This window comes from Centruroides sculpturatus, unplaced genomic scaffold (assembly GCF_000671375.1).
Source record: "Centruroides sculpturatus isolate CEXI.00-Female unplaced genomic scaffold, Cexi_2.0 scaffold816, whole genome shotgun sequence".
NCBI classification, from domain to species: Eukaryota; Metazoa; Arthropoda; class Arachnida; order Scorpiones; family Buthidae; genus Centruroides; species Centruroides sculpturatus.
This window is the reverse complement of record NW_019385183.1, coordinates 87,759-108,519: the sequence shown is the minus strand read 5'-3', so window position 1 is coordinate 108,519 and position 20,761 is coordinate 87,759. Positions and strand designations below refer to the sequence as shown.

The 20,761-nt window shown below is 32.2% G+C and overlaps 1 protein-coding gene across 2 annotated transcripts; it reads right to left on the bottom strand.

Moving 5' to 3' along the window:
- Positions 1-802: 802 nt before the first annotated feature.
- On the bottom strand, positions 803-19,136 carry LOC111635869 (mitotic checkpoint protein BUB3-like). Of its 2 annotated transcripts, XM_023380985.1 has the most exons (6): positions 19,034-19,136; positions 13,498-13,715; positions 9,223-9,292; positions 7,168-7,319; positions 4,900-5,083; positions 804-1,309 (listed from the first exon to the last, which is right to left on the bottom strand). In XM_023380985.1, exons 2-6 carry the CDS (start codon positions 13,699-13,701, stop codon positions 930-932), a joined length of 990 nt encoding a protein of 329 aa, XP_023236753.1. In that variant the 5' UTR covers positions 13,702-13,715; positions 19,034-19,136; the 3' UTR covers positions 804-929. The 2 variants fall into 2 exon arrangements, with proteins under 2 accessions (XP_023236754.1, XP_023236753.1); XM_023380986.1 differs by lacking the exon at positions 19,034-19,136 and having other exon boundaries at positions 803-1,309; positions 13,498-13,710.
- Between the last annotated feature and the right edge of the window lie 1,625 nt (positions 19,137-20,761).

The window sequence follows — 20,761 nt, the reverse complement described above, 5'->3', positions numbered from 1 at the left end:
AAATCACTCTCGATCTCCATTTGCCATATTCACTAGACTTTGTCCCAAAAAACTTCTGTTTGTTTGCAAAACTGCAAAATTTGTTAAAAGGAGGCATTTTCAAACTATTGGAAGTAAGAAACTCAGATGCTGGTCTAACAAAGTAAATCCAAAAACTGCATACGGACTTATTCAAAAATAGAAATGGCATTGTTAGCAGTGCTTAGTTTAACTGCTACAGATTATCACCCAGACTTTCAATATAGTAATCTGATGGAACTGGCAAACCCACAACAGTTTCATGTGTGAAGCAATATATCATTATGACAACATCTGACACCTCTAGATCAGTGCACCTACAAAAATTTCTTACAAAGACAACAGTTCAAATCTGGATCGCTCATAGTTGCACACTATGAGGGATTTAGATTTGTAATTGTATGATGATCAGAATTTAAACTTGGTAAGATTTGAGAGAAACTCGAAGACTATGTAAGTTGGAGAAAGCAGAAAGATTCCCCTTCTCAAAGATTGACCACGGGAAAATGACAATGGGTGTAACTGGTAGTGTAACAGAGAATAAATATTCTTGTGACTAGTTCAGTTGACCTCAAACTTCCATTTCTTGCAAGCTCCCCTGGAGATGAATGTTCTTATTTGAATCGATAGTGGTAACAATCCACTATGTAAATCACTGTATAAGTATATTGTGTAAATTTGTAAATAAACTACACTACAAGTAGTTTAAACCTATGGCTCTTCTAGAGTTACCTGCAGATGAGTGAACTTTCACACCTCACATACACTGAAAAATCATCACTGTAAGAAATGATACTTTATTTAATACAAAGTGAAGTTTAAAATACAAATAACTAAACTAAAACACAAAAGTAATAATTTTATATGACAAATGACTGTAATTTATAAATGCAGCATTTAGTTTGTGATGTTTATTTAGGTTTAGTTTCTTGATCTGTAACGTGCCTGCAATATATGGCATCCGGAGGAATCTCCTTGGGAGGATCTTGCTCGTAGAGAAAAGAGGATGCTATGGCCAGAACAGTTCCATCCTGACTGAACGCCAATGAAGATATGCTGGTGGGATATCTGTGAAACTGGCAGAGCCGTTTCTTGTTGAATCCGTCCCAGATGTTCACGTAACCGTCGGATCCACCCGTGGCAAAAGTGTTATATACGTTGTGGAAACTGATGGCATTGACTGGATAAATCTGTTCTATGCCATTACTTTCTTTGATTCTGTGACACTTGAAAGCGTATTTCTTCTTCTGCACTTCAGGACTGGGATCCAAATACTCGACGGCGACACGACCTAAACAATAAAGCTTTTATTAAAAAAAGTATTTGTATTTCTACAACATTGAAACACATGATAGAATGAAAAGCCAGAATAACCACAGTGTGTTATAAAAGATTATATTCTGTATTGTGTGCATGAATTAGAGAAATTTCAGTTAGTTTATTGTTTATCATAGATAGAATGAAAAATTACTTAAAACTTATTTTATTTATTAAAAAATTTCATAAAAAGAAGTTTGAGAGAAAGACAAGTTGTTTTTTTTTTTAATTCTTCCTGCCGTGGATACTAAAACCCATAATGCTACTTACATTTTAGTAGATAATTTACATAATTACAACAATAAATCATTTTTAGTAATTCCAGCAGCCATCAACTAAATTTTCAATATTAACATCTACATCCTTCACTGTGTACTATAGAAACAGTGTAAATTTTATAACAAGGTAGAATCATTTGTAATTTATTGTTTCCATATGATTAAACCTGTTATAACAATTTTCCTATATCTATATTACAAAAATCACAAAACAGGTAATATTCAGTAGCTCTCTTCTAAATTCTTCTGATATGGAATTAAAACAAAAAACTAGTTCATTTGCTATAATTTTGTGTATACTTCTGCAAGAAATAGTTTGCAAAAGCAGTAATCTTTGCTAACTATTGTCTCTGGGACTAAATTTATGGGTGTGTTTTCTAGTAAAGGTGCTTTACATATGCTGTTGGAGGGTGCTTTAAGCAATTTCTGCTTTTGTAGGAAACACTTCTACACCTCACCTACTCAGCATTGTGGTTTGGCTCTTTGTGTACATTATTTTGTACGAATAAAAATGTTTAGTCAGAAATGACACAGAATTGTCACAGAGACTATAAAATATCAGAGGCAGCTGATCGAGAAAATTTGATATTGCCTAAAAATACAATTATCTACATGGTAAACAAAAAAAAATATAACACATGCATTCATCATTACTAATAAATCTTAATCTTTTATTCTATTCTGACACAAACATCTTATATGGAAAATTGCATTTTTAATTTTTCCAATAACCAGTTTAAAATACATTTTTGAATGTCACACTTTTCATTTGAGGTAAATTACATAACATGCTTATAATATATGGTGTCAGTCATCTTAAGTTTAGTTTTCGGCACTTGTGAACCTTGCTGCAGTAGTGCTACAGTGGCTAAATTAAAGTGAAAATAGCTTAACCATCTTTTAACAAAGCAGCTTTACTACGAAACATGCTCTAAAATAATTAACAAATGTTAACATTTTTATTAGGACACTGCCATTGCTTCTAGAATGAGATGGGTAAAGTGAAAAATACATTTTGTAAAATACGAGGTTGTCTCTTTGCTTTTTCATTTCATGCACAAAGTTAGTGAACAGACTATGTTTGTTTTAATATTGCATCATCTTATCACCTGACCACTCCATTGTGGGCCTGGCTAAAAAAGTTCTGTTAGTGCCCACAGGACAGGAGTAAAAAAAGTACTTTTGAGATGGTGGCACTCAGTAATGAATTAAGTTGCTAACATTAACTTTAACCATAATTTCCTTAATTAAATATAAAAAATATAAAATTGCAACGTTTAACAATACTTTGTTTCCGTTTGTTCATCCGTCGTTCGCTCCAGTTGACAGTCCACAAATTTACATATACGGAGGCGACCTTTCTTTAGAGGCTGCTGCCTCCGCAATAAAAACGCAAATATGGTAAAAAACGTCCTCTGGTGCTATTGCCATTTTTACATAAAATTCATTTTGAAGAAAAAATAATAAATATAAACATGGCTGACGGTATTACATTTAATTAAATATAAAAAATATATAATTGCAACATTTAACAACGTGGACGTTTTTTACCATATTTGCATTTTTATTGCGGAGGCAGCAGCCTCTAAAGAAAGGTCGCCTCCGTATATGTAAATTTGTAGACTGTCAACTGGAGCGAACGACGGATGAACAAACGGAAACAAAGTATTGTTAAACGTTGCAATTTTATATTTTTTATATTTAATTAAATGTAATACCGTCGGCCATGTTTATATTTATTATTTTTTCTTCATAATTTCCTTACTTCTATAAGGAAATTATGCGTCTTCTGCCCACTCTCTACCTTTGCTATTATACCATAACCATAACCATAATTTCCTTACTTCTGTAAGGAAATTATGGTTAAAGTTTCCCAGATCCATCACATAATGTTACAAAATAGTAAGTAGATCTGAAAATGAACTTTGAATTCATAACCTCACAATGCCAAATTATATTTTTCATGTAATTTTCAATGTAATTTGACTGTGAATCTTTTTGCGTGTTTTTGCACGAGTTCCATTAAACTCTTACATACTCTGAAGATAAATACAGTGGGTGATCGGTTAATGAACACTTTTGCAAAAGATTTTTATGTTCGGACAATGAACACCCCATAGAACAAACACAAGAAGCGACGTAAAATAAGGAATACCAATTGGTCTTCCCTTGTCTTTGGTCAACAATTCGAAACTTTTCGGAGTGCAGGAGATGTCAACATCGATGCTCAAGCCAGTATATACCAATCGGATAGTATTCCTCCAAACTTTAAAACTCTCCCTTGTAATTCCAGCCTTTTATTTTTCTGACAAAACAATTCTTTTATATATTCGCGAGACTGTTGGGTAGGCACTCATTAAGTTTTGCGTCTGTTTTTCTTTTCGAAAGGTGAGAGTATAATAGCAAAGGTAGAGAGTGGGCAGAAGACGCCTAATGTTGCTGGGCAGTATGGTGTGAACAGGTCTACAGTAGGCCGCAGTTCAATCTTATTTAAGAAAGAAACTGTATAATCAAGAAGACTTAAGCAGCTAAAGGAGTAACAAAAATCGCACCTAAAAAATAAAGAACATCGAAGAGTTCATAATGGAACCTGAAATAGATCTGACAACAGAAGAACACCAAGAAACTCAGCGAGATATGTTTTCTTCTGAAAAAGAGGATAAATGCCGATATCTGTTTTTAAAGATCCTTTGAAGAAGTGGGAAGATATCAGAACAATGGTCTTAGAATGGCATCCAAACCAGGTTGAGGCTTGGGGATTTCTACAATTGCAATGCTATTAATTACTTATGAAAAATTCTGAAGAAGCGAGAAAAGCAATTGACATTAGACAGATTCTTTAACCCTTTCAAATGGAAAAAACATGACTAATAAAAACGCAAGACTGTGTATGTATGTATTTTTATTATTACATATGAATAAACGTAGTAAGAAAGTATATATTTTTTTACTTTTGGGGGTCTCCAGAACGAATTAATTAAATTCCCATTAAAACCTATGGTAAATCGACGATCGGTTAACAAACAAAGACTTGGAATGGATTATGTTCATTAACCGATCACCCACTGTAGTCCTTTATCAGTGTGAAAATTTCTATGCTATCATCATTTATATCTTTAAATAACAAAGTCCTGGTGTTAGCTATTTAAAGTTTGGCCACCTACATTTAATGTGCTCTGGATTAGTTTTGATGTCCAGTCCAATCATAAAAACTGGATTGAATTTGACACTGAATGCATCCATAGTAGGTCATTACAGTTTATAATTATCATAATTAATACTCTACCTTCTATCGAGCTAAGGACGTAACCTTGTTTATTTGGAAAACAACGAATGCAACGGGTTTGATATTTCAAGCTGGACTCTCTTCTCTGTTGAACGTAGCCGACGTTTCTCAAGTCCCATACGAGAACTCTCCTTCCTGCTGTGCCAACTATTAATTTATCTTTACATACAGCCATAGTATACACCTGAAATTTTTTAATATTTAAGATATCTTAATATGTATCTAAATTAACATATATATACATTATAATTACAATAAAATGTCAATATTATGAAATTGTAGGATCAACAGAATAATTTCTTATAGTGAATTTCATTACACTGAAATATAGAAAACAGTATCATTGACAACAAAAGAAAAGTAAACTTTTTACCTATTTCATTAATATGATCTCTCATTCATAGAGGGTTAAACTTTTATAATGTTTACATTATAAAAGTTCAACCCTTTATGAAGTTCCCTAAAATTTAAATTACAATGACAATTGCTAAATTGAAATATTTTTCATTAGAATGTTACATGCATTAAGATGCACAGTAAATTAGTAGAGGATTGAAAAGAAATTTGTTTTACTGATAATTTCATTATATCAGCATTTTTTATGGTAACATTTTACAGTACTTTTCTTTTAAATAAAAGTACTTCATAAAGAGAGACATTTAATTTAAAATAAACAAATCACATATTCGTATCCAAAAATTTTAGATTCGATTATTAAATAAATATAAAATTATGATGCACTAAAAATTTGCAAATTATTTGGCTAATAAAATTCATAATTTGCAAGTTCTCCAAATGTATTTTCCTCCAGTTCCCTGCATAAAGTTTATATTCTAATTAATAAATTAAGCAACCTTCTGTATACTGATTCTGGAAACTAACTAAATTGCAACTTGTACTCCCAGAATCCAAGAATTTGTTTACTCCAAGTTGTTTAATTCTTAAGATATTATAATGTTATTGTACTATCCTACAATATCATCCTCCATGTACCATCCCATCAAACTCTAAATTTGTTGTTCTTATATACAGTCGACCCCTCCTATAACACAGTAGATACGTTCCAAGTTTTATGAATCCAGCTTCTAGGAGTCCAGCCAATCACAGCCCGGCACGTATGCAGTTTACGGACTATGGCTGTTTGAAAGGTTTCTTTCATAAAATTAATCGATTCTAGACTAATTCGACTCGACATTTCCAAAATATGTATAATTTTTTGGGAATAATCCGTATAAACTATGCTATAAACAAAAAATTGTAGGATTACTTACAAAGTGTGCACCATTCGACTATGCCGTTGCTTAAGCTTGTTTTCATTGTGGAGATTGTCATCGAATGGCGCTCGCGTGCTTCCCGATAAATTATTTTTTTTGGTGAAAAATTTGCCGAACTTTGGAGACATCATTAATATAAATATAATTTTTATGGACATTAAATAATAAATGGTTTTTGGTAGGTCCGCTGCTCGTTTAAACTCGACGGTTTGTGCAATCCTGTTGCGACATGAGTTGGTGATGACGTTTTACCGAATTATAGGAGTTTTTTAGCATGTTTGTACGAATACTGTCGCAACTTTTTCGTCGTGATATAGGAATCCGAACTATAGGAACCCATGTTATGGGGGTCTACTGTAAACCACATATTGCTTCAATATTTTCCATATTTATTTTTCTATACTACCAAAATTATAAAAAATAATGAAGACTTTTTACATTTAGATTAAAAAAAAACCATAGAAAAGCTATATATCATTTTATATAATTATTTTATGTAATTTTATCATTTTCTCATATATTGTCATATGTTTTATCCTTTTACTTCAGCTTAATTTATTGTTATTTTTAATTTTTAATGTGTACTATTATTATTGTTATATATGGAAAATGTTTTTCCTTTGCCTTATGTCATCATCTCTATTGTGTATATAAATGGATGAATGACTTTTCTAGTGGTGTGCTCCTAATTTGAGAATTACAAGGTTAAATAGTAAACATTTTAAAATTTCACAAATAAAATTCATAAAATATAATTAATTGGAATTTTTTTATTTCCATAAATTTTATTGCTTGATGATGATACTATGAAACCAACATGCTATGAAATTTTTAAAATATGTTTCGTTTATTAATTTTATATTAATAAAATGGAGGCACATTAAAAACTGCATTTTGTAATACTAAAAAATGCATTAATATTATTGACAATCAACCAATATTTCAGATAACTCTAATTTAGAAATATGAAAGAACTGCATTTAAAAATTCTTACTTTTTCAGATTGCGTTAATGATCCAGCACTGCACGGAGTCCTTGGATCCCACAGCTTAACTGTCTGATCCCAGCTACCAGTGACGGCCACATTCACGTCGGGACAAAATTCGACACATTTTATTGGTGCGTCGTGATTTCCCACAATAGTTTCTGAAAAACAAAGACCAATAAAATGTCAAAACAACAAAGATCATTAAGGAACAAAAACAGATTGATTTTAATAAATTAATGGAATATACAAAAAAATATAGAGAATAAAATTATAGTAAATTAAATAAGAAATTTAATTACCCAACTATTAATTAAAAGGAAGGTGATTAACTAATACTGTTGTAAATAAATAAAATATTTGTATTTTTTGCCAAACAATTTTGATTTTAATGGTCTAAGCTGTTATAAGGGCATTTAGATAGTGCAACAAACACGCCATAAAATTTGATGAGAAACAGATAAAAATAGCAAATAAATATATAATTTAAAAATCAGAAAGTAAAATACTAATTGGAAAAATACTTTAATATTGATTATAAAAACAAAAAATCATAGTAAATAAAGGTTTGCATCTATTTAATTTTAAAGTTTTAAAAGTAAAAACATTTCTACAACATAATTTAACAATACTTCAAGCAGTTATGTCTAAACAGGGTGTGATAAAGACAGGAGATCCATTGAAAGCAAGAAAAACTAAATTTAAAAATATTACTAGTAGATCTTTAAGCAATAATTTCTGTAATAATAAGCTAAAAATTTAGATAAAAATTCTGAAATTACTGAAATTCTTAGTTTATACTGTAATACAGATGTACACAGAGGAGAGAATTTTGTTTCCAAAATACTGCATATTCATGTATGCAGTGGTGATATTCGAAATATTTAACAAAGGGTTCGCTAACAGAATATTTTTCCTTAACTTTTTTTTCGCTCAAATGGTGCATTAGCAACTTTAGCGCAAAAACTGACCTTAAGATATCCATGTAAATAAAAAAGATGCGTTCGCAAAATTAAGTCAGTTAAAATTTAACATTGTTTATGCCAGAACTATATTTTTTTTTTTAAAAATAATAAAAAAGAGTGTTCAAAATGGTTTATTTTGTACATATTTTAATATTTTTCATTCAAAATATTTTATAAACATAAAAATTGGCTTTTTTTTAATCAGAAAAAGTCATAGGGAAAGCAGTTAAACAAGAAAAACTTTTCTAAATCATTTATTTTATCGTTAGGTATTATTATAATAATAGACAGATGTCATCGTCTCTCGAAATACAATATCTTTCTTATTTCGCTGTTGATAGCCCGACACGTGTTCCGCAGCCATCTTGTATTTTCTCGCGCGCGTGGGATTGTGGGATCTCTCTTATGACTGGATCTAGTTTCGAGAACTCTCTCGAGTCGATCGCGATTGAACCTCGTTTTAGTCGAGATTGAAACGGTCGATGGAGGTTGCACTAGGCGAACAGGGTATAAGGCTCTAGTTTAGTAGTGTTACAGAGTATAATACGTATATTTTAATATATTTTTTAAAAGAAACAAAACCACTGAGAAATGTTACGTGTGTTTAACAACGGGTTCGGCCGAACCTGTGCGAACCTGCTGAATATCACCACTGCATGTATGAAAACATTTAATACTTTGGAAATAAAGGTTTTCCAGCAAATTTATCTGCTGTCACATCATATATATATATATATATCTGTATATAACAGCAGATAAATTTTGGTTCTAATTACATTAAATAAAAATTGCCATGACAAATATGACATTTAAAAATACAAAAAAAGGTCAACTTTGCCAAGGGAACAGTTATTGCCTCATATAGTGTGTGAAGGGACAAAAACTGGACTAAGACTCATCTACGTATGTATAGTCAAAAAGAAGTATTTTTCTATAAATTTGGTTCTAATTGTTTAATTTATTGGTTGTAGAATGTTAACTGTATGGTCTGTGTCTGTACAGTTAACATTATAAACCGATAAATTAAACTAAAAGAAAATTAAGAGAATTTATTAAGAGAACTAAATTAAGAGAATAAATTGAAATGTAACTTTGTTACCTGTGCTGGAATTAAAATCAAACAGTTTTACTTGCTGATCTAATCCACCACTCCAAGCATGAACTGCATCCTAACAAAAATTTTCATAAAATCGAGATTAAAAAATATGCATAAAAAGTTAAATAACTACAAGGTGTGATGATAAAGTTTGAGAAATGGAATTGTTACTGTTAAGGTTTTATGCATATTTGATTTTGGATGTTGGTTTCTTCTCCATGGCAACGTGCGGCTTTGTATAGCTGAGGTGGTAGAGGAGTTTCTGGCTATGCATGAATTGTTGAGCTAAATTGTCCTTACTCAACTGATTTGGCTCCAGCTGACTTTTTTGTTTCCAAAATTGAAGTTGTCAATGAAGAGAGAGAAATTTGTAGATATTCCAGACATCCAGGCAAATGTGACATCCATCATGAAGGCAATACCAAAAGATTTTTGTAAACCTTTCCAGTATTTACACAAACATTGTCAAAAATGCATTATATCATACAGTGATTAATTTGAACATCAGCAGAGTTTTGTTTTCCTTATGCAATGCAATCACTCTGTTTTTGATCATACACCAAACTTTATTGTCACACCTTGTATTAGATTTTTTTTAGTAAATCAATGCATAAATTTTAACAAAAATATTTAACAATATCAGTTACTAATGATGTAATGAACTTGTTTTAAATTGTACAGCTATAAAGAATTAAAATGAAATGAAATAAATTGTATAATTTACATACTTTTTTGTTCACATTACGCTTTCAATATTTAAATAAAAAATTTTCCAAAATTAAATTTTTAAATTAATTTATGTAAACCAATGTAATTTGAAATAATGAAGTATCATCTTAAGAATTATTGCAAATACCAATTTTTCAGCTGCTTGTATCTTATAAATTTAAAGGACATTAATTTACAAAAGCATTTTATAATTCAAATTTATATTGTAGCCTTTTAAACATATGTTTTTATTGTGTTATAGACAAAAAGTTATAAAGTAAATACAAAGATAAAACCACAGACATTTTTAACTGATACAAACAACCCAATATTATTATTCAAACATACAGCCAGATTCTTGTTTAGGCAACATTACGACTAATTAATTATTAAGAAATTACATAATTTTGTCTAGATATACAGTTAATCTGCCTTCTGTGTTAAATTTAATAATTAGAAATATATTAATTTAATTTAGAATATTCTGGAAGAAAATATTGGCCCAGAGAGGAATTTGAACTTACATCTCCTGCTTATTGTGTGGATGCATTGCCGGTTACACTACCCAGATCTTCATCTGATCTTTGCTTCCAGACTAATTAATTAGTTTAGAAGTTTAGATATAATTATACTGGTAACTCACAGTGCTGACTGCAGACTGTGACTAAGGTTTTTGCCAAATAAAAAATAAATGATAGTAATAATCAAAACAAACAAAAGATTTCAATTAGATAATTCTTGAAAATTGCATAATCCTGCATCTGCAGGTGTACAGCAAAGCTACTGGTAATTCAACAATCCAAACATAGGGTTTAACTATATTTATTCTGATTGATAATGTACATTAATAGATGCACTATGAGCCAACTTACATTTTATAGCCCCTCATTAGTAACCGAAAGTTTCAAGTTCACTTTTTTATAATTTCTATATAGATAAGAATGAAATATTGTTAAAATAAAGTTTTAATAATTATGCATTTAATTAATACAGTAAATTTATACAGTATATAATTAGTTATATACTGTATAAATTTGTTATACATATGTTGAGAAATTTACTACCAATGCAGATTAGCACTCATTTTTCATTTTAAAAAATAGCATAATATTTTAATAGTAGATAGCTAAAGTTAACTTCTGTTTTATCATGAACAATATAGTTGTATCATCATTATTTATGTCTATTTGCATAGAGCTATATATATATATACAGGGTGTGCCAAAGGTCTCTATACATTGACACAAATCAAACCCACCAGTGGCCAAATAAATAAAACCATTGAACACTGATAGTTGGTCATTGGTTCAACCCAGAACACAATGCAGTGTTCTGGGTTTTCTTCATGTGTCTAACATCTGAACAGAATCCAATTTTCACATAGGAAGTCCTTATCTAGCAGGACTATTGGATCATCTGTGTGTTTGGTTGCCTTACTCCATCAATCCACTGACACAAATTTTAATGCTGACATTTTAATGTTTTGTGAATAAAGTTACATTTCACATTTGTATATACGGAAACTTTTTGGGACACCTTGTATAATGTATGTGTGGGGGGCTGTGATTATGTTAGAGTGAGTTAGTAGAAAACAATAATAAATTTTACTCTACAATTTTGATGTACTTAATTTGTATTTAAAAAAAATACAGTTTTCTTCTTTTTCATTGTTTTCATATAAAAATATATATATATTTAATGTCAATTTATGTTCTATACAAGAAAATATATTGATAAGAAAGAATAAGAATTATGAGGTTCCAACACAATGTTGTTATTAAAATTTAATTATAAGATTTCCTAAGACAAAAGAAAGAAAAAAAACCTAAAATTTCCCATTGTTAAATCTGACCAAAGGCCGCGTAAGTTGTGCAAGTTATATGAGACAAAGATGAGGAGAAAAAACTATTAATGTCAAACAAACACAACGCAAAGATGAACGATGCAATAGATTGTACACGAATATCAATCAGGAGAGATGGGAGTTTGACAGGACACTTGTATACAAGTGGTTAAAACTTAGAAAATTTAGAAAAGGGAAAAGATTGAAGGTAAAAGGGACATTGTTTCAATTTGTTAAAATTCTAAATATCATAGAAAAGACAACAATGAAGTAAAATACGAGCGCAGAGTTCAAAGTTTCATCAACACCTCCTGTCCAGAGTCGATGAATGGTATCAGATAGACTCTACAAAGCAAACTTTACTTATGACCTGAACAGGTCTTGTCTTTCACCAAGGGACAGAAGAGGGACCAATTGAGAAATGAGAAAAGGGATGTGGAGCCAATCAGAAAGGCAGATGGAGAGAGAAAAATAGATAAAAACTCCTAAATCCATGGTCAAGATAGAGTTTTCTGTCTATTGTGCCCAATCTGCAACCTGTGCCACTACAGACTTAAATTGTGTTGCTGACGCCAACTGACAGAGCCTCCCCACCTGCCTTACGAACTTGTCAATGCCACTGCCCCAGGGCCACCTTCGATTGATGATCAAGAAAACATCATCAATGCCCAGGATATCTGAACAGCCAACTATTTTAAATCCAAACTAGTTTGTTCATAGTGTAAATTAATCTTATGTTAAAATAAATGGTTTTTATTAGACACTTGTCATCTTTGTTTCCTCCACCATCACCCACATATGAACAGACCCTAGACCATCACTGATGCAGAATTAACTAATTCCCCCTAAAAGTCGGCTTCTTACAGAATAAAGCAGTACCTTAAAGATATAATTCTTGACAGAAAAATTCAAGTATAAAAGTTAGATCTTGTCGTCATAAAATTCCTTCATGCAGATGTAAACTAGGAAAACCTCCTTTACTTACATAATAAATAGTTGACCCAGTGGGGGCATTGCTAAATGTATCACTGTTAACATAGTTTAAAATATTCCTGTATTCAATGAAAAAAAAAAACCACAAAAATAATTAACAAAACTCAATTGGAATTTTTCCCATAGACTTACAATAAGAATCCGAAAATCAATATACTATTGCTATTAACTGTTTTTTGAAAAATTTTTTATGCAAGGCATAATACATTAAGGTGTGTATATACATATATAGTCAGTTTTTTGAGAAGAATGGGGAAAAAACCGGTATTCAAAAATATTTGGAACAAGCTTTGCCATATTTCAAAATGTTGGGTGGCATGCACTACTTTGTTTATGTTTCTACAATGTAAAATTTTCCTATTGACTTGGCATGGGGACTTTCACTCTCAACATCCTCATTCTAGATCAAATTTTAAAACTCAGCCTCCATCATAACGTGCTATTTCATTAGTTCTATTAATGTGCAAAATTTTGTTCAAATCTGTTGAGTCTTTGCAAAATGTGTTTCAGTGAATTGTCAATTTGAGTTGCTGCACTTCAAAATCCATTCTATAATATCACATAAAATAAAATTATTACAAACCTGAAGATAGTAAATAAAAATTGTATACATACTGAAAGCCATAATGTAAATATGTAAAAAATCTACTCTAACATGAAAAATTAATCATAATATTAACTAAATATAAAATTCCAACTTCCAATATCAAATAATCTAAATTATTTTTATCTACCTGAAAACAGCAATCCAGTACGGCCGAGGAATGTAAGTATTTTAATCTCATATTATTAGTTATTACATCGTATAATCTCACTGTACGATCCCACGACGATGCCAAGAGAAACTGATTGGAGTTTGGTCCGAATTTCACAGCGGATATGCAATCCGAAGGTGCATTTTCCAATTTGAATTCGTTTGGCGAATCAGACAACGTCATTTTTATTTTCAAAACTATATTCAAAATAAATGAATATGTATATATATTTAGAAAATTATGATTTATTATTTATATAGTAAATATGTTCAAAGAAAAATCAAATTTGTATTCAATATTAGTTGTAACTGTGCCATTGATCTTATCAATTTTATAACTTAATTTTTGTATAAAATTTAAAATTTTATATAAAGGTATATATTATTATAATAAATAACACTAATATGGATTAAATTATATAGAAATATTTTTCTACAAACAATAAATTAAACAGTTAATTTTCAGTTATACTTCATTGAAAATTCCACTTACACAGTATATATACAATATGTTAATAATTCATCATTGATGACAGTCTACAAGATTATAAATTTAGAAGTTGAAACTTCTAAATTTAGCATCCCTGTCCTAACAAATGTTAAATCATGAAAACAGTTTGGCATTTTACGACAAATTTCTTTGCTTCAAATAAATGCTTTCAATCATTTATCATTACAAAATCAAACCAAAAATGCTTGCTCGATAAGAAGGATTAGTAAAAAATAAAACATTAGATGAAGTTAAAGAAAAGTATCTTTAAATCATATCAATATGTAAAGTAAAAAATATACAGGGTATACAAAAAGTTACTGTGCAATTGAAAAGGTGTAAGTTTTATATAAACAAACTTCATAAACTAACCCATTATACATTAAAGCAGTACATCAACCAAAGCCGAATCATCGGGCTAGAAACGATAATTTGGCTTTGGTTTGTAACCGATAATAAACTAATAATAATTTATAAGATAATTTGGTACTAGAGTTAGGCGTTACGTGCCATCTCTTGCTAAATTTAATAATTATAATTTTAATTAAATAATTTAAATAATTTAGAACTAGCTGGAAAAAAGCTTATATATACTGGAAAGCGTATGTAAGCTTATATATACTGGAAGAAGAGATCGGACCGGAGGTCTGGATAGAGTAATTGGCAATGCATCTGCACAGTAAGCAGGAGTTGTAAGTTCGAGTCCTGCTCTGGGCCAATTCTTTTCTTCCAGCTAGTTCTAAATTATTTAATTAAAATTATAATTATTAAATTTAGCAAGAGATGGCACCTAACGCCTAACTCTAGTACCAAATTATCTTATAAATTATTATTAGTTTAGCCAGTTCTAGCCCGATAATTGATAATTCGGCTTTGATTGGTGTAAGTTTTATATATGACACTAGTTTCTCCTACAAGTAATTTCTGGTTTTGAAGTAACCACTCAGCTATCGCCTGCAGCAAATACTGAAAGTGTCCCCCAAAATCTGGGGAGTGAGATCCACAGATCTGGCATGCCTGATTCCATGAGAAATTATGCAATTGGAAAAGAAGTTTTCCAAAAACCAGAAAGTCCTTGAGCAAACAATAATCCACCTACTGCAAAGTGAAAATGTGGAAAATACAATTTGCAGGTCTTGTACACAATGCCGTTCTTTAATGTCATTATAAATTTCTCATAGCATGGTAACTTTTCCGACATCCTGTATTTAATTATTATGTTATGTTTTAAACATATTACAAATATTTCTTCAAATCGTAGAAAAAATAATTACAATTTTGAGGTTATAAAAGAAATAATAATAATTTTTCCAAATTATTACAGTATCTTTGTATGTAAGTGTGTATATATGATAGAAGTATGACAATTATCAATATTACATGTTGTTTTTGAAAACAATATTATTTCATATATTTTCTTTCCTTAAAATTTTCTACAGATGGACCGCCAATGGCTTATACTGGCACTGGTCTACTCTATATTAAAACTTCAAAACATGATATTTTTAGCAAAATTTTTTGAACCATTTATCTCAAGAAATGTTCTAATTAATACAATGAACACTAATTAAAATATATTTTAAGATTAATTCATGAAATTAAACTTTATACAGGGTATTGCACATGTTTATCCCGGTGGAAAAATACTGTAATTTTTAAACAATTTGTTAGAAACAACTCACATTTGAGAGTTTGATACAAAAATAGTCAGCACCTGAAAAGCATCCAACAACTCCAAATGAGTATCGGTACCTGACTGATAGCTCCAGAAAAGGCCAGGGGCAACATCGACTCGTCCCCATATAAACCAGAGTTTAAACCCTCTAGGCTATGCAATAACTACCATTGTCGATCCAAAGCATGAATGAGAAAGAAAGAATCGAATATGGAGACGGCAACCTCCACTAAATAAAAACTGCAACAGTCAAAGAAACAATAAATAGACTCCAGCAAACCATTTATGCTAGCAAAACACAAAAAGATGCACAGAAAATTACTCAGAAATTTGACGCTGTCTTCGAAAGATACTTAGAATTACACAGCAGACCGATATATATATTTTTAGTGACCTTCAAATTGCTTGTGCAACCTAATTCACATTATAGTTCACCCAATTTAGTTCAGATCAATACACCAGCAACACACCAGTGTTGAGATCACCTGTGAACTAGGAAGAAACTTAAAACATTATAATCAAAGCAAGCCAAAAACTAAAAAGAAATTTTATAAAGGAAGAAGCACACTTTCTTAGATAAATTTGTTCATAGCTTAGGTATATATGATAATTCATATACACATATATATATAAATTGTTCAATTTAGTAATTCAATGTGAATTAGGATGCACGAGAAATTTGAAGGTCACTGAACTAAATTGATTGACCTTCAAGTGAACTAAAATGCACAAGACTAATTGGTAGTCTTGAGTCATCAAGCAAACTTGAAAGTTAAGCGGAAAATCATATATTTATTTTTCAACATAGTCACCGTTAAGGCTAACACATTTCTCCCAACGTGTAACAAGTTTTTTTATTCCGTCACTGAAAAATTCTTCAGACTTTTCTCAAATCCAGGACTTGACAGCTGCCTTCACCTCATCGTACGAGGTGTAATGATTACACTTGAGGTCTCTCAAGTAGAGAAAAAAAAAAATCGCAAGGCTCAAGATCAGGGAAATAAGGAGGGCATGGAATCGGTTCAAACTTCAAGTTTCGCAGAGCATCTCCAGTTGCACGCTAGATGTGTGGATGAGCGTTGTCATGTTGCAAGATTATTGGCGCCAGGCTGCCTCTAACACAACAAATAATCACCTGGCACCAATAATCTTGCAACATGACAACGCTCATCCACACATCTAGCGTGCAACTGGAGATGCTCTGCGAAACTTGAAGTTTGAACTGATTCCATGCCCTCCTTATTCCCCCGATCTTGAGCCTTGCGATTTTTATTTATTTTTTCTCTACTTGAGAGACCTCAAGCGTAATCATTAGCGTAATCATCAAGCTGCCTTCACCTCGTACAATGAAGTGAAGGCAGCTGTCAAGTCCTACATTTGAGAAAAGTCGGAAGAATTTTTCAGTGACGGAATAAAAAAACTTGTTACACGTTGGGAGAAATGTGTTAGCCTTAACGGTGACTATGTTGAAAAATAAATATATGATTTTGAGCTTAAGAATTGTACTTTAATGTACTTTTTGCCTGATATTGCTATTTGTTTTTGTTCATGTTCTACAAGCACGTGTGCATTAGTTTTCAGCTACCCTCATATATAGAAAATAACAAAACAAACAGTGGAAAATTTGACAACGAATTTACAAAAGACAATTTGATTTGTGGAGAGAATTAGTTGAAAAATTAATTAATGGCGCTAAAATATCCATTGTGTAATGGAAAAGGTAAGTATTTTAATTTAATCCTTTCTTCATATAGTTTTCTTCCTTGATCTATTTCTTAAATTGTTTTGTCTATTAAGATTATTTATTAATCAGAAGTGTTAAGTATAGTGTCTATGCTCTTAATAATTTATACATATAATTTACTATCATTTTAATTCTTTTTTTGATGAATTAGATACTTCCTTTAATTTTTGGGAAAATTTGCTGTGTAATTTTATCAATTATGAATTAAATTTTTTTTTTATTAGTGTTGACTTGACACAAAAAGAAATGGCATCTATTCATGGTCAAAAAATTTGTTGCCATCTTAAACATATCTTTCGGCTCTTTCTAATGCTTCGATTGCGATCAGAATAGCATATCCATCAGCCATTTTCACTTTCGTGTAGAGATCTCACATGCCAAACTCAAAGCGACTAGGAACTCACATGGCAAGATGGGAAAGCATGCGAGTTATAACTTAAGACTTCCAATTTGACATCAGTGTGAGATGATACCACATGACATCTTCAACACGTTGAGAGTTGTAACACAAAAACTCTAGATTAAGAGCCCACGTAGGGACAACCAACACAGGAAAGTTTTCCCCAAACAATGGGGAACATGTTGAGCGTGACATCACTTCCACAATTCCATACACACACGTGCAGTAACAGAAATAGTTGATACGGAAATATAACGATTATAAGTTAATTAAAACGAAAGTAAAAATTTACTGCCAAATTTAGTTTTCCCCATGTTAGTTTGTAACAACATTAACTTCACTTTTGCTCCTCATCCCTAGATATCAGGCGTTCCATATTCTACCATAAAAACCGAAGCAAAAGGTATCCAGCTATAATTGCATTTTATATGCATACTTTTCTCACTATTTTGCATCTAGTACACACTCGTCAGTAAAGCCTTCCTACGCCCATTTTGACGGCACGACAGATACGCTATTCCGACCGCAATTGAAAATCTCCCCGCATCAGTCGTTGCGGCTGGCACACGCGTTCGTCCACTATCACCATTTTAGAGTTTTTTATGTTGCTTTTTCTCGTAGATGGAACGTATTACGGTGAATTAATGTAATTCGTTTTGTTAATATAGATAAGTGTCTGCGTGTTTCTTAATAAAGTTGTTCTTAAAGTAAATAGCCGGAAATAAAAAATTGTTCGTAACTTTTAAACAGTTGATCGTAAGTAGGGGTATGGTTCATTAGACATTATTTGATCGCACGGGGGTCGACACTGTGGGGTCCCCCCTCAGGCAACACTTGATTCTTACCCTTTGGCTTCAGTCTAACCGAAAGTGTGTTTATTATTGACTTTATAAAAGCACATTTTCTTCACTTTTTGTGATTAAACTTCAAATAATTTGATCCACGAGGTAAAATCTATGCGAAAGATAATTATTAAGCTTAATAAATAAGCCAATGTCTTATTTATTTTGAATATAATAACGGTTTTCGGGTTTTACATTTGAAAATGTGAAAGGTCGGTTGAAATAAATGAAATGGCGGCGACCGTTGGTCGTAAGCACTCCAAAGTTTAAAATTATAACTACATAAGTTTATTTTTATGTGAATGTTATTTATATTTAAACTTATAACAAAAATATTTTAAAAAAACCTCGTATGCAAAACTTACGTTCTGTAACGATCGCGATCCTTTTCGATTTAAGCGCCACCTGATATTTTTTTTTTTCTTTTTCAAAATTAATAATTAATTTTCAAATATTGTAGATTTCGAAATATAACCGGATGTTTAAGTAAATAATTAAAGCAATTTAATTTAAGGATTTTTTAATTAGTGAATTCAACTTCATTAAAAGATTAATTTCCGGTCGTAATGATCCCAATTTACTTGTTTTTTTAAAACTCTTTCCACCCTGTGGGCAATAAGAGGGCCTCGTTTAGCCAGCCCATTATGGGTTAAGCCAGACCCACGATGGGGCGGCCGGGTGGTGAGGGACGGGTTCCGACGTATCCGGACGGATCACTCCCCGAAAAATTCCAGGGGATTTTTCGACCCGTCCGAATCCTCCAGAACTCTTTGACCGCTCGGCCATCCGTCCGTAAAAATCCCAATTTACTATCTCCGGTTAAGAAGAAATAAGTAAAATGATGGCGACTGGTCGTCGTAAGCAATCAAAAGTCTAAAATTGTGACTAAATAAATTATTTTTAAGTAAACGTTATTTGTATTTAAACTTATAACAAAAAATATTTACTAAACAAACCTCGTATGTAAAACGCGATCTCTTTCGATTTAAAAAACGAAATGTTTCGTCTCCACCGAAACTGAAACCAACACTACAAAAAAGCACACTACAGTATATTATTCTAGCCACTGTAATACGGCGTTGCATCATCTATCATTCGCATTGAAAAATTTCCATCTTTCTTTCTTTCTTTCTTTCTTCTCTAATATGGAGATTCTGGCTGGTCACCTTTTCTCCGATGAACTCTTGTCCGCAATTAGTCAAATCGATGTGTGCGTGCTACGTAACGTTCGAGGGCCTGCACGTGCTGTCTAGGTGAGAGGTCTGTTCTTGCCCAATATATGGGTGTTAAAGTCTGGATGATTGCGAGATCGATCTTCAGAGTACGGCCAAGTTCTTGTCGGGCTTCCGTATATCTTGGACACGTCAGCCAAAAATGTCTGGATGTCTCCTGAGCACCACAATGTGGACAGTCTGGTGAAGCACGTAGGTTTCTAGAACAGAGGAACCTGTTAAGAGGGGCAGTGTCAGTTCTTAGGCGGGCCAAAAGGGTCTCCGCATTCCGAGAAGTAGCATGCCTGTAAGGCCAGGGGGCGAAGGGTCTGAGGTGGTCTCGACCTTTATTACGCAAGTGTTCTGACCATGAATCTGTGATCTCTATTTTTTGTTGTTCTCTATACTCCCGGATTAAGTCACGGGCCATAAGTGACCCACGCCAAGAGCCAGAAGGGGTATCTGTTCTTGCGGCTCTGTCCGCCGCCTCGTTGATATCAATTCCCACGTGGCCAGGGGTCCACCCGATTTCTATGGGTTTGGGATGTTGAGTAATATTTTCCGCGATGTCAATAAGAAGTGCCGGGGACGAGAAGGAGATATTGCCTATCTCCTGTATGGCGGACTTACTGTCAGAGCATATGACTGACGGACCGTCTAGGCTTGAGCTTAGATGTAACGCCCGTTTTATACCCAGGGCTTCTGCCCCGTATACACTGCAATAGTTATGTAACAGCCAGGTCTCCCTGATGTTGTGGTCCGGGAGGACAATCCCTATCGACGTGCGGATCCTTGACTTGGAGGCATCTGCCCCTATGAGGATCCTTCCCTGCCAGATTGACATTTGCATCTCTCGGAATCGTGCGCATGCGATTTCCGGGG

What these genes read in the sequence shown, in the direction of transcription:
- LOC111635869 (XM_023380985.1), bottom strand. Translation starts at nt 13,701, where the DNA reads ATGACGTTGTCTGATTCGCCAAACGAATTCAAATTGGAAAATGCACCT. An exon ending in TACTGGATTGCTGTTTTCAG is followed by an intron (nt 9,293 to 13,497) that starts GTAGATAAAAAT and finishes AATTTTTGTTAG; the next exon opens with GATGCAGTTCATGCTTGGAG. An exon ending in CATTAACGCAATCTGAAAAA is followed by an intron (nt 5,084 to 7,167) that starts GTAAGAATTTTT and finishes AAAAAATTTCAG; the next exon opens with GTGTATACTATGGCTGTATG.